The sequence below is a fragment of the Rhinoderma darwinii genome, chromosome 3 (genome assembly GCF_050947455.1).
Source record: "Rhinoderma darwinii isolate aRhiDar2 chromosome 3, aRhiDar2.hap1, whole genome shotgun sequence".
NCBI classification, from domain to species: Eukaryota; Metazoa; Chordata; class Amphibia; order Anura; family Rhinodermatidae; genus Rhinoderma; species Rhinoderma darwinii.
This window is the reverse complement of record NC_134689.1, coordinates 204,304,939-204,319,856: the sequence shown is the minus strand read 5'-3', so window position 1 is coordinate 204,319,856 and position 14,918 is coordinate 204,304,939. Positions and strand designations below refer to the sequence as shown.

At 39.6% G+C, this 14,918-nt stretch overlaps 1 protein-coding gene across 1 annotated transcript in view; it reads right to left on the bottom strand.

Moving 5' to 3' along the window:
* Positions 1-14,918, bottom strand: part of LAMB1 (laminin subunit beta 1) — a 45,306-nt gene that overhangs the window by 3,501 nt on the left and 26,887 nt on the right. Inside the window, exons 22-30 of the mRNA XM_075857258.1 lie at positions 14,160-14,384; positions 12,853-13,070; positions 12,671-12,767; positions 5,870-6,239; positions 5,235-5,410; positions 4,205-4,446; positions 3,114-3,317; positions 2,388-2,532; positions 308-515 (exon numbers count right to left, since the gene is read on the bottom strand). Of these exons, the coding sequence (XP_075713373.1) occupies positions 308-515; positions 2,388-2,532; positions 3,114-3,317; positions 4,205-4,446; positions 5,235-5,410; positions 5,870-6,239; positions 12,671-12,767; positions 12,853-13,070; positions 14,160-14,384 (1,885 nt within the window). The remainder of the gene's footprint in view (positions 1-307; positions 516-2,387; positions 2,533-3,113; positions 3,318-4,204; positions 4,447-5,234; positions 5,411-5,869; positions 6,240-12,670; positions 12,768-12,852; positions 13,071-14,159; positions 14,385-14,918) is intronic.

Here is a 14,918-nt window from a genome sequence, read left to right as displayed (position 1 = left end):
ATTTAGTTAATTTAGGCTTTTCATATTTGGGAAAAAACGCAATCTCGTGTCTATGGGACCAGTCTGTTGTACCCCAATGTCTGCTATTGGAGAAAACAGGTATTGGACCAGTTGGATTGTTTTCCCTTTGAGACATTGTCTGGCAGTCGTTATTCTACCTCCCTCCATAGGAATAACAGCGGACATGAAGACAAATTTTTCTTTTTTTTTTTTCTTTCAGGAAATAAAGATAGTTTTAGTACTGGACTCTATAAATTAGGTGTTATACAAAAGAAGAACTTAGAAACAGTGTAGTCCCAATAATTACCTGGACTGTTTGGCTTCTTCTAGAAGAGACTCTGCTCTCGCTATGTCTCCAGCGCTTTGTTGAAGGATTGTTTCCACTCCAGAAAGACTTTCCACACGTTCACGTATATCCTCGGTTAAAGCCTGTAACTGCTCAGGAGTGGCCGGCATCTCCATTTTTAGAACCTCATTGGCAACAGTTTCTATACTGTCTAGATCAGCTCCATCCTCTGTTAGTAAAAAAAATAATAAGGAACAGAAAATATAATATAACATGTATTATAACCTTTAAGTGCTCAGAAAGCCCCTTGTGATGTCTGCAAACATTATATAAAGCCCCTTTAGGCCTTATTTACACAAGTTTGACCGATTGGCATTAGCAAGAAAAGTTCGTTTTTCATGCATATGAATGCCCGTGTGGTTTCCATGTGTCATCAGTTTTTCTCCGCTGCAAGTAGGATTGCATGATGCATCGAAATATCGATACTATTTAGAGGCCGGGCACCCTCAAACGGTTCAATATCGTGTAAACATGTATCTTGATACTAAGCTGTGCGGCCGCACAGCTTAGTATTGTAACACATGAATATAGACAGGGCGGGGCTGCGGGTGTGTAATACAGCCATTACATATTTTCTTCGCTTCTGAGTAATACAGCCATTGCCCCGCTCCTGAAAAGTGTTCGCGCATGGTTAGCATGATGTGATTTGACACTGAAGACCGAGAACATGGAGGGCACACTGCAAAAACACCCCCATGTTCTGTCATCAGTGCTGGTCGCTCCACCTCATGCTGACAGCACAAGGACACTTGTCAGGAGCGGAGCAATGGCTATATTACATAGCCGCAGCCCCGCTGTAATGGCGGAAAGCAGAGAAACCTGATCTCCACTGCTATTCCCTTCAATGCTGCGATCAAAGCTGGCTGCTGCATTTAAGGGAAAAATGAGAAGGGGGGGGGGTGTGCCCCTTGGATCGAATCACAATGAACTCCTGTGACGCATATCATGTATGCAACAACAAACACTGAAAAAACCCTAGCAGTTGGTGGGCACATGAACAAATACTACTAACCAATTGCCATAGGCAGAGCCCTGTTTTCCAACTACCTGAAACTGTGAATAAAAACATCTTTATAAGTGCTATAGTAAGCAAGGTCGAACCACATGAATTAAAAAGATCAAGGAATGCTGATACTAGGTAACCAAGGCGCAATGCCTAAAGAGTATGGGGTTGATGTATTGCTAGTATCTACATGTGTACACCAACAGCGGCTGCAGTTACACCGTGTTAACAAGTCTAGTGCTCAATGATAAAGCTATCAGCGAAACATTGCATTAAAATTGAAGAGCCCCCCCCCCCCCCCCCCGACATGTTTCGCTACAGCAGTAGCATCTTCAGCACTGAAAACCCTGAAGACGCTACTGCTGTAGTGAAACATGTCGGTGGGGGGCTCTTAAATTTGAATGCAATGTTTCTGCAGCCACCACTAGGGGGAGCTTTGGCACTTACTGCATATTGTTTTATTAATGGGTCTATTGTATAACAGAGTGCAGTAAGCTCCTAAGCTCTCCTTGTCTATGCAGGGGATTCGGAGCTCAGTATCAGAAATATGGTATTCAAACTTCTATAAATAAATGTTAAGAAAGTTTTCAGGAAAGATTCGTCCGAGGGTGAACACAAGGAAACCGCTGTGAGCATCTTTAGGGTATGTTCACACGCTGAGCCAAAAACGTCTGAAAATACGGAGCTGTTTTCAAGGGAAAACAGCACCTGATTTTCAGACGTTTTTTGAGCAACTCACGTTTTCGCGCCGTTTTTTTCGGCCGTTTTTGAAGCTGTTTTCAATAGAGTCTATGAGAAAACGGCTCCAAAAACCTCCCAAGAAGTGTCCTGCACTTCTTTTGACGAGGCTGTAATTTTACGCGTCGTCTTTTGACAGCCGTCAAACGACGACGCGTAAATTACAGGTCGTATTGGTGCCGTATTTTCAGGCGTAAATCGAGGCATAATACGCCTCGTTTACGCCTGAAAATAGGTCGTGTGAACCCAGCCTTACAGTCGCCATTTGTTATTCTGCATGTAGAGAGAAACAATACATACGCATTAAGAAGTCTCTTATTTGTTTAATGAGATTTCTTAGATCTTCATTGCTTCTGTCAACTTTTTCCTTTGTTACATTTGCTTTGTTGAGAACACTTTGGGCGTTTTGTTTTGCTTCTTCTGCTTTCAGCTTTGACTCTGCAACCTTTAATTAAAAAAGAAAATACTCAAACACTTCACTGTGGAAAAGTTTCTTCAATGTGAACAGTGTTAAGAGGGGTAGACGTATGGTACGCTGAAATTATAATTATTGGCACGCACGTTCCACATCGTGTCTAAGGGTACAGTTCCATGTAGCAGTGTGTGCATGCAACCGAAACTATGGCCACATGTGGTGGCTATGGCCACATGATTTTGTCGGCAAAATCATGTGGCTATTGGCCACTGCACGTGTGGCGGGTTTCTACCGCATGCGGACGCCGCTTACGTGGGGCCGTACCCTTAATCACGCATCATATGACAATGTAATTAGCGATATTGTTCCATTTGTTAAGTCAATAAGCTATAATGTATAGATTTGTTTTATGCCTAAACAATCAATGTCACAAACACATCATTACTTGTTTGTCAATAAACATTATGTATAAAAACACACCTGAAGTGGCCAGACACAATACCTGATATGTTTGGAGACTACAGCATTAAAGACAATTCTTTAGATTTAACCCCTACAAAGATAAAGCTGGACATTTTATTTGATTTACTTATGTCGGTCTTATCACTTACTAGTTTAGAGAGTTCCTCCACTTCTGCCATAGCACTTAGAATCTCTCTATCAAAATTCATAGCTGTATTCCATGCGTTATGCGCCACAGTCACCAAACCATCACAGCCTTCCCCTCCACATTTCCTCCTGCCGTCTTCTGTTGTGCAACCAAGCCCTCCACATTGTGAATCTTCACATAATGCACCAATCGGGGTTCCACAGGTCTTAAAAAATATTAATAAATACGTAAACTTATAAGAACATCAGATCTAGTAACTACTACTCAAACATTTCATTTTTTTGCTCTATATATATATATATATAAATATATATATAGATATATTTATTAGAAACTTGTTCATAAACTTGTATTTTCCACAGTGTGTTGGGGGATAAGAAAAAAAACTACAGAGAAAGTGCTTTTCTTCCAGAGTTAGGCTGGATTCACCTGAGCATGTTTGGTCCGTAAAGGACGGAACGTATTTCGGCCGCAAGTCCCGCACCGAACACAGTGCAGGGAGCCGGGCTCCTAGCATCATAGTTATGTAAATCATGATTACAGTACGGGACAGTTGTCCCGCAGCGAGGCAGGGACTCATAGCGTCGTACATAACTATGATGCTAGGAGCCCGGCTCCCTGCACTGTGTTCGGTCCGGGACTTGCGGCCCAAATACGTTCCGTCCTTTACGGACCGAACATGCTCGTGTGAATCCAGCCTCATGGCTTATTTGATATGCAAGATTTATAGGATATGGGATCAAGACCTGAGCAGTGATCTAAAAATACAGCTGGGAGACAAACTGGTATTAAATCTAATTAAACAAGGCTTCCCTGCTGTACATTTTCAGTCTGTTGACTGTTTTATAACACTGTGTAGTATTCATTCATTTGCAGAATATAGACTGCTGTAAACAGACTGCAAATGGACTGTCACACAGTTTCTGTGAAACTAAATGCCCCTTTGCTGCTCTGTTATATTTTTGGATCACTCCTAGATCAACTTGAGCTATTCCATTAATGGTTCATTGGGAATAATTTTTTTAAGCCATTCACTGATCTACTGTAGGAACACTTTGTATTCTAGTAATACTGTAAGTTCATTTAACATACCTTTTCCGACACAGAGGAAAGGTCCAAATTCTGGATCTCACCAGCAAGTTCATCCAAAATCCGCGACTGTTCATCTTGTATTTGCTTAAAAACTGTTTCTTTTTCATCTATGAGATCTTCCACGTCCCTCCGTGTAGCGGCTGAGTGCTCAAGAATGCTATCTAGGTTGACTGCTGAAGCATTGACTTTTTCTTCAGCCTCTAGAGACATCTGGAAATATTTATTGATGCTGTCCATAGCTCCTGCACACACAACATGATATATGTGAGCACCGCATTTAAAAATTTTGACATAAAGACTGTATAGAGAAAGCCTGACTACCCAGACGTCTACTTGTGGGGAAACAAGAGTTGAACAGGTTTTATTTTAACCATTCCGATCCTGTGTTTCCCTCTAACAATAAGTAGTGTCAGAGTTGTCTAGCAGTCACATATCACATTATTGAATATAAAGCACGCTCAGCTGAGCTAAACATGTAGGTTTATGGGGGGGAATTGGGAAATATAGCAGTTAGTCAGACAGCTATTCTATGTGTATGGCACACTTTATGCTTTGCTCGTATTATACTCTTGTTTCTGTAAGTCTCTATAATAAGATGATTCTGTATAACTGGTGAGTATGCATACTACAGAAGTGTCCTTCCTTACATTTCCTTTGGTCTCAACATACCCTGAGATGACCAGCCTTGAAAAAAAAAAAGGACATGATTCCGCGAGACTCTGTCATGAGATGTTTATACTATTGTATATGTGTCTATGTGTGGCTACCCAGTGGTTGTGATGTGAATTGCACCCTGCCAAGGGTTTTGCTAGCACATGGTGATAATGTACTGAATTTGTTTAACCCCTAAAAATAAATTGGAGTCCTTAACCGAATTCAAGCGAAGGCAAGGGTGGATACATCTGTAGATCTTATAAATGCCTTATGAAATGACCATATGTGGAGAAACGTAGGTATTATAGGTTGAATAACATTTTTAGGTATGTTACTAGTACAACAGATTATTAAAAACGTAATTAGAGAACCCTACCTCGAACATTAGAAATCTTCATGTACTCCAGTTGCTCTCCGAGCTCTTTCAGTGCTTTACTGACGCCATCAGCATCTGCCTGCAATTCGGCTAGTTTGTGTGAACCATTGAGGTTGATCTCTGCCAGTTTCTGTTCTACTTCAGTAACTTTTTCCAAAACCTCTGATTTCAGTTTCCTTAAAGTAGAAAAGAAAATATAGTTCTGCGTAAGCACAATGTATCAAGCAGTTCTCCGAGGAAACGTGGTCAATCACATGTAAATGCCTTGATCAATTAATATACATATTAAGTAGCCATACACATTAAATAGCACGCAGATGGCACACAGGGCCATGTATGCCACCTCATCAGACATCAATGGCAATGCTATACACAGTTTTCCTCAGACAGTTGGGCATTGAAAGTTGTGAACAATCAATTATGCAACATTTCCACACAATCATCAGCTAAATTGGTTGAAAATGCCCATTATAGCAAATTTCTCATGTGTATGGGTAGCTTTAGATTAATTTGTCTGATAAAATCGAATGTTTTTGCATTGCCATACAGTTAGGGGCCTTACTTTGCTGTAAAAAGAGAAAGGCCACCTTAGCATTACCGTACCTATCATTCTGTCATATCTATCATATACTTACTCTGCTTCTTCAAAAAGATTGTCGATGTTTTTAAGCGGCTGTGCAGCAGGATTCTGGGAGATAATGTTCTGAATTTCCTCCAGTTTTTCCTGCACTCTGTTAATGGTTTTCTGGTATGGTCCAATAATGCCAGTGACTTTTGTAGCATTGGCACGGTCCAAAAGTTTGTTTGTCCTGTTTGAGAGCTCTTTGATGATAACATCCCAGAGGGCAAAGCACTTGTGACAGGGAACACAATTTGGGAAAATGCCTGAGTACCCACGTGCGCATTTATCACATCGCACTCCTTCTACTCCTTCATTACAAATGCAGTGTCCTGTGGATCGGTCACACTGAGGGGTCTGTATACCTCTTGAGTCACAGTCACAAGCTGCAAAAAAATAAAAAATAAAAAATTCACATCCCATTTAGAAATGTACACCTATGAAAACCTGTGGATGACCACCTATCACACAAGATTGTCAACAGATCACATTGGTGTGCACCACCCAATAAAGCCGTATATATGAGGAAGGGGAAGGAGGAAAAGTATGTGATCTAATACTAATAGTTAACTTTTATTGATATACATTAAAATAAACAATTGAGCTAAAAGTCCAATGGTGCAACAAGGTATGTGTGAGTGACCCCCAAACTGACATACCTGTGGGCCATGTAAGGTGTGGTATAGTATACTGGTAAATTGTAGATTGTGTTGCTATCAACATTGCTTCAGTGAGGAGAACACAAAATTGTGCTTCCAAAGTAGCAAGCATATAGTCTAAGACTGCAGTATAGCAAAAATGAGGGCAATGGTAGCCAATAGCACTACCATGCGGCTGTACTGCAGCACAGTGTGAACATGAACTTGCTGTTAACGCCCTCAAGTTGAGGTCTCAGTGAACCAAAGCGTAAGCGTGTGGCGCAGTAATGGCTGCAGAGCTGTCACTTGTATAACAAGGTAATCGCCATATTAAATGACAGAGGGCTGTGTGATGGTAGAATTGATTTTATTATGAAGCAAAACAGTATATACAGGTGTTGGGCAGCAAGTTGGAATTGTTGAAAACTGCTGGTGTTTATATATCACATCTGCAGAGCGTGACAGTGAATGAGTCAGGGCAAATAACCTGCCACACCATCACACAGAGCTGCCACGGCACAATGTGAACAGTTGCAGGCAGCTGAATCTCCACGCCGCTGTCCCTGGCGACAGAGCAGTAGCGTGGAAAACAGCCGGGGTTGCCTAGCTGTGGCCGCGCTCAGCATCAGCTGAGAGGCGGTGTCGCAACACTATGCCGGAGTGTGACTCAACTGTCAGTGGAGTCAAACTTAGCATGTGTACCGTTTCGCGGAGCGGTGCCTCCAGCGCTGAGAAATCAAAGAGCCCCGCAGGACAAGCTTTCCTGCAAGGCAATAGCCCAATTCCCGTGTGTGCACAGGGTAGGCGCCAATAACGAGACCGCACGGTGAATTCACCGGCGGTCAAATGGAGCGTAGCGGCTGGTGAGAGCTTACACCCAGCCGCTCGGGAATAACAGCAGGGCGTGTTGCGCTGACAACACGCTCGTGCTGTAAGCCCAATGACGAGACCGCACAGTGAATTCACCGGCGGTCAAATAGGGCGTAGCGGCTGGTAGGAACTAACACCCAGCTGCTCGGGAATAACAGCAGGGTGTGCTGCGCTGACAACACGCTCGTGCTGTGAGTTGAACAGCCGACTGCTGTCAGTAGTGCAGTGGAAGCAGTTGATAGTGGATTAGCCTAGGTATGGCAGCTATGGCCCTGTTTGCACCAAGGAGACATTAAAATATTTGAGCACCCGACGCGCGTTTCGCCAGCATTCTGGCTTCTTCTAGGGGTCACCTGTATATACTGTTTTGCTTCATAATAAAATCAATTCTACCATCACACAGCCCTCTGTCATTTAGTATGGCGATTACCTTGTTATACAAGTGACAGCTCTGCAGCGATTACTGCGCCACACGCTTACGCTTTGGTTCACTGAGACCTCAACTTGAGGGCGTTAACAGCAAGTTCATGTTCACACTGTGCTGCAGTACAGCCGCATGGTAGTGCTATTGGCTACCATTGCCCTCATTTTTGCTATACTGCAGTCTTAGACTATATGCTTGCTACTTTGGAAGCACAATTTTGTGTTCTCCTCACTGAAGCACTGTTGATAGCAACACAATCTACAATTTACCAGTATACTATACCACACCTTACATGGCCCACAGGTATGTCAGTTTGGGGGTCACTCACACATACCTTGTTGCACTATTGGACTTTTAGCTCAATTGTTTATTTTAATGTATATCAATAAAAGTTAACTATTAGTATTAGATCACATACTTTTCCTCCTTCCCCTTCCTCATATATACACCTATGAAAACCGTCACTGTAGTATGTTCTTACAATAACACAATTAATGTTTATACTTTTGGTCCTTTCATTCAAAAGAAATGTCCTAGAAAAAAAAAGTTTCTGGTATTTGTAAAACATAATGAGAGCCATGTTGAGAAAAAGATAAAAAAATTGCAAATTAGTTGATAAAAAATTGTCCTTTTCCCACCCCTTTCAGCAGTGACTTATGGCTGTCGTGTATACAGCCAGATACACAGAAGCCTGTCAGTCACTGCTAGGAGGGGCGAGGAAAGCACTCCCACCATGAATACAGCATACTTATAAGTGTGAGTCTGTTGTATTCTTTTATTATCTCCTATTAGTTAAATAGCAGTATATATATATATATATATATATATATATATATATATATATATAATTTTTTTTTTTGTTGTAAATCTCTTTTTTATTTTTGGATATAACAAAATACAGAGTCATATGAAGGATATAGGAACAACATTTCGCCATTCTGCGACAGTACAATCCATAACACAATAGCAGTAACTAATTATTATTTTTGGGGAATTTGGGCTAATAGTGCAGCTCAATACCTGTCTCCATATTGTGCTGTCTTTCTACAGGTCAGCATAGTATGATAACAGAAGTCATCTCATCCTTCACTGCATATGGTAACAGCAAGTTATTTGTTAATTACATCAAGGTTAGCTCTCAGATCATGTCATAAAACTTTTGAGATAGAATTTTCAAATAAAACATATAATTACTTAGGACAGCCTTGTAAAAAGGGATGGGCTTTCCAACTATAGTCAACATAGGCCATATGTAACTACTATAAGCAGGTTGTCTCACAAAGACAATCCTTATTAAAAATGAATCACCCCCGCTGTTATCCCTGGGGGAAGCCTTGTCTAGTCATATAGCAGATGCTGCGGGGGAAATGTATTACATGAGAGCAATTCAAATTTATGGCCATCCATGTAATGCATGGACGTGCCGGTTTCACCTAAACCCTTGGCACATAGGGCAGGGAACCCCCCCCCCCCTATTAGGGCATATGGACGGGGTAGTCGTCTTAAGACAAGTACTTTAAATAATATGGCCTCACAAACTCAACAGTAAGCATCTTTTCTTTTCCCAACAAAACCCCAAAGATCTTTGCACAACGCCCACAGTGATTAGGATCTCCTGTCGTTCCTTTCAAAGGGGACTATTTCCTTCAGTACACAACAAAGAGCTTTCTAGTGAGGGTTACTTAAACTCTTTTTACATAAAGATCAAAAGTGGGAGGGAAACACCAAATACAAGGGCCATTAGGAATCTCAATGAAAGGAATTCCAAAGTTAAAATTCAACATAAGTGATCGTTTGATCTTCAGAAGATCTTAACGTTGTATTCTGCTGTTTAACACATGATCTGACATCTGTTTAACAATGTGAGAAATTGCATTTATCTTGCAAAATAAAATAATCTTTCTTTTCAATGAATGAAAACATAAATAGTTATAAAAGAAAACTATATTTAAAGTCATCTTTTTAGTTTGGGTATTGAGGAGGTAAAGCTCTGCAGAGGTTTCTTTATCAAACATCTTAATACTGTTTTATTAAAAAAGTAGAACCTACAGTATTAGAGTAGTCTCCTAGAGTACAAAAGAATATTAAAAAGTAAAGAAATGGAAGCGGGCCAAGTGCAGGAAGTCCTATGATTTCTAATTCATCCTCGATTTAATAAGAACAGTTATAATGTTGTCCATTCATTAAGTTAATCCAAGCATGAAAACTTTATCCTTGACTTTCCAGCTAGAAACAAGTAATCTTTTTAATGCACAATAATTTAGGAAGCCATGTTGAAATGTCTCGATTTCAGATGTCTCAGGTTTAGCTATGTATCTACAGTAGATGTATATATTCGGATAGTTTTGTGAGATCTGATCAGTCGGAGCCATGGTTCACCAAACAGATATGGCAGAAAACCATAAATACAGTTTTCTGATGTTTCCATCACAGATTTCTTCGTCATCGTTGGTACCATGGCATATGAAGCTCATGTATACCCCAAGATGTAATCAGTTAGCTTGGCTTTGAAATAATAACATACCTCCGACTCTGCAAACGTTCCTAAATTTTTCCTATACTGAAGAATTTTTCATAAACAAAATTCAAACAGATATAATTGGGCCAATTTTGAAAAAAAAAATTCAAGTGGCTGCAAAAATTTGAATTGAAATAAAGAAATTTCCATTATCCTGTAAAAAATGACTGGCTGCTTACCATATACATACTGCAATACAAATAATAATGATAAAAACATTTTAAAAAAAGTTACATTTTAAAGGGGTTTCCAGGATTTTTATTGACGGTCTATCCTAATAGGCTATTGTGTGATCAGTGAGGGGTCTGACCACTGGGGTTCTCAACGATCAACAGAATAAAGGATCCCCTGCGCTTAGCTTGAATAGAGCTGAGCCTCACTCAGTACCAGGCTCAGCCAGCCATACTTATGAATGTGCTGCTGTATCTAGAGTAACTGATCTTGGGATCCCTGGAGTCGAACCCCCACAAATCACACATTGTCAGCATATCCTATGGGTCTGTTAGACCAATATGATAGGTTTCTCTCAGTCGGAAACATGTGTTTCTGTAGAATAGATCTTCAAAAACACATATTGTTGGTCCTTAGGCTTAACTATGCACATTTAGTCGTCAAATCTACTGTGGATACATCTGGGCAAATTCTTTACCTAAAGCAAGGAGTGGTTCCAAGTGGAAGTATAAAGGAAAGTATTCTAATTCTCATCTTTTTTGTATTTCCTCCTGGTAAAAATATTTTGCATATGGAAATTGGAAACATTCCTTTGAGAAGAAAAAACGCATTATATAACTCATAATTTAAAGAGAACCTGTCAGCTCTCCTGGCATAATAGTTTTAGTAATTATTTGTATTCCCCATAATACAACAATTCTAAACTATCTTTTTTTAGAACTCTGCATTGTGCCGTACCTCTGTTAGTCCTCCTAGAAATATATGAATAAATTGATAACTGGGTATTACAGAGTCTGACACTGTGAGTACTAATTGGACATTGTCAGACTGTGTAGGGTCACAACCCCAATTAGTAACACCCAATTAGTTGTCAATTTATTCATAAATTTGTTAGAGGAATTACAGTGGAACGGCACAACACTGAGTTCTAAGAAAAGAAGACTATTTTATGGGGCACACAAGTATTCACTAAAGCAGACAGAAGAGGAGAGCTGATAGATCCTCTGTAAAGTGAGCACAGCTATTGCATAGCCAGGGACCTAAGCATTTGTAGCATCCTAAAGAAACAATTTCTATCAATCTTTAATAATACTGTGTCATTAAACTGAAAAATTATTGTAAATGTATCCACCCACATGCCCTATATTAAAATAAAACAGCCCTATTTCCATGCGAACAGTTACGACTTTGTTTAGGTTTGGCATGCCTTCTCTACAGAGCCTTATCTGTTCAGCAACGGGTAGGCTATAGACAATACACAATGACTCCAATTATCAGCACTGACTAAATCACTATAATTAATGAACACCAGAAGAATATTATACATTCACAGTCACTGGTGCCAAGTATGAGAACACATACTCCAACTGGTAGGCAAGAGTTCGATCAAATAGATCAATGGATTCAAATTACTAATCAACGGAGTGACATTTACCTCCTGTAAAAACATCATTCATGGGGTGTTCTAAAATACTGTGTTCCTAAATGCATTCCTATGAAAGGGATTAATGACTGGTTTACTTAGTGATTTTAAGAGAGACTTCTGTAGCTGGGGGCAGGGGGGGGGGGTGGCTCAAACTTAAAGGCTAATGTGCCGAATAACGCTGCTTTGTATAAGAAAATGCAGCTTTTATTGTTCTTCTCCTTAATCCTTAGTGACAATGATGAAATACTCTACTTACTTCCCAACTTAATCGCAATGTGATAAGAGCCTTTCATCTTATGTCCCTATTTGAATTCCCAAGCTATGCGCATTACTCGTGTACTCTTATTACATGTTTACCTAATCCTACTCCAAATTGGGGTGATGGTCTAAACTGGCAAGACAAAGTTCATTCCAGTTCTTGGTCTGAACAGTAGCTGGCTATTTTCTACCATACTGTACATATACATATGCACTTTAGCCAAACAACGAGACCCCAGAAGGAATAATTCACTCCAACAGACAGAAATTGGATATAGGTTTACATTGACTACGTAATATTTCCTATAACTATACAGTCAGTAGTATTCAGGTAACATATATGGAAGCCTGTACTCTTTTAATGGAGGCTCTTATGACATATTTATGAAGAACACACGTGAAGATGAAATGATCCACTTATGGACCTATGCTTAATTCACTAGATGCATTTTCTGATTTTCAGACATACCCACAGATAACAATAATTCTGGAATAAAATAGAAATTATTTACCTCGGCACTCAACATCTGGATTACCCCAGTAAAGTTCCTGGCATTCACTGCAATTTCTGCCACCAAAACCAGGCATGCAATGACACTGCCCAGTAAACTGTGAAGGTAATAGAAAAATAAAATTTGCATACCGTCGCAGAATATATGTAATTTATATCCTAAATATGACTAAAATCACTTACCTGATTGCAAGATGAACCGAGAGAACGACCGGGATCGCAGCCGCATGACTCGCACCCATCTCCGCTACCTAGATTCCAGGTATTTGGTGCACAATGGTCACAGCTCTGTCCAATCACATTGCTCAAACAAGGACACTGGCCTGTGGTAATATTACAATGGCAACTGACATCTCCCTGGCAGTAATTCTCATCGGTACCCAGGTAATTGCAGACACACTCTGAAATCCAAGCAAATGTTATAACAGTTATCAAAAAAGATACCAAGTATATTATATATGTAGTATGGTAATATTACTAATTACATTGTTTCTGTCAAGATTACACATTTTTTTTACTGGGTAAAATGCAGCAGACTACGCTATTCTGCCCATCAATGGCAATGGAAGCTTGACAGATGGAACTGTGATGCTAGTCTAAACAGAGCCTATCCTGAATTTTACTACCTGAAGCATTCGATGATATTTTACAAATTCTATATAAAAAAAAGAAATGTCTCCAAATCATTATCCCAACAGTAGACTAATAATAGTATTTCCTATCAGCAACCATTGTCCTGCCTGAAGACAGAAGTAGCAGGAAATTGGAATAATATCCTGGGACTAAGAGAAAGGAAATAGAAATAGACAGGCTTTCTAAAGTAAATGATCCGGGAGGGCAGAAAAATATTAGAAATATTCTACTGCACACAAGATTAGTTTTGTAAAGCTCAACAGCAAATCTGTAATTCCATTGCTAATGGCAATAGTGGAAGAGACGACCCCCAACTCTATAGGTCTGCAATAAAAATAAAATGTCCCATTTCATACTATGCAGAGGATTCTTCAAAGTACAGTAGTTACATTATCTATGTACAGATTAAATATCAATTGAAAAAGCTATATTGTAATACTAGGAACTTGGCTTTTTTTTGTCTGGGGATGTGTTATTTGGAGTTATCTTAGTCTGACATGATTTTAATTTAGGAATTAGGATTATAAAAATACAATAAAATGAAGATGATGCATTTAAAATTTGTGTTCTATGATTTGGAGCAGAATGTGGCTTAATCTTTCCACCATATGGAGAGTCAAAAGTCTAAAAGAGACTTTTATATTAACATTTGTCTATATTAACTACTTGGGTTTGTCTTATAGTCTAGCTTTAGAAGCATTAGAGGAGACCAGGACCGTGACATATAAGATGTAGAAAGAAGGACAAACTCTTTAAAGAAGAATTGATTTAAATTAGGTAAACAATTCTAATACAATACACCAATGGAACGTATATGTCTCACTCATAATAGATACATAAATAAAACAAAGTCTCACTTTTACAGTCTTGCCGGAAAGCATTTCCATAGTAACCCAGTTGACATTCATGACAGTTCTCGCCCTCTGTGTGATGAAGACACTTCAGACATACGCCGCTGCGTTTATCACAAGCCAGTGGATCTGACATTTCTATGTTATTGTTGCAATTACATGGTTGACACGTCCCTCCAATCTCTTCTGGATTTCCATAATAACCAGAAGTGCACTCATCACACCTAATACCTAAAATAGGGAAACAAAAATATCACTTTATATCTATATCTTCATGGACGTCGTTTTACAAGTATTGGCCAATAAGTAGTCTATTATTGAGCCTCTACCCTAGTCAATAGTTGTGTCCTGCTCGGGACCTACTACAAATATTCAAAGATAAGCAAACGTCGCTCCTTCTCTGACGGACTTGTGTATTATATATTCACCTATTCGGTTAAATGATTGCCATGTAATATTACATTATGCCTGCAGTGGCTGAAATACGTGACTTGCGGAACGTCGCCTGGCAATATCAACTTATTGCTGAGGGTTCCAGGACTTGCAGCTTTTTTTTAAAGAAGGGATTGTATTGGTGAAACAACTCTTTTAAGAAAAACTCAGTGAAATATTGATTGCTGTCGAAATCCTATCTGCCTTTGTATAGTACTATTCATTCAATAGCTCTAAGGCCCCATGCACACAAACGTGCTTTTGCGGCCGCAATTCCCACAAAAATCCACGAGAGAATTGCGGCCCCATTCATTCCTATGGGCCATGCACATG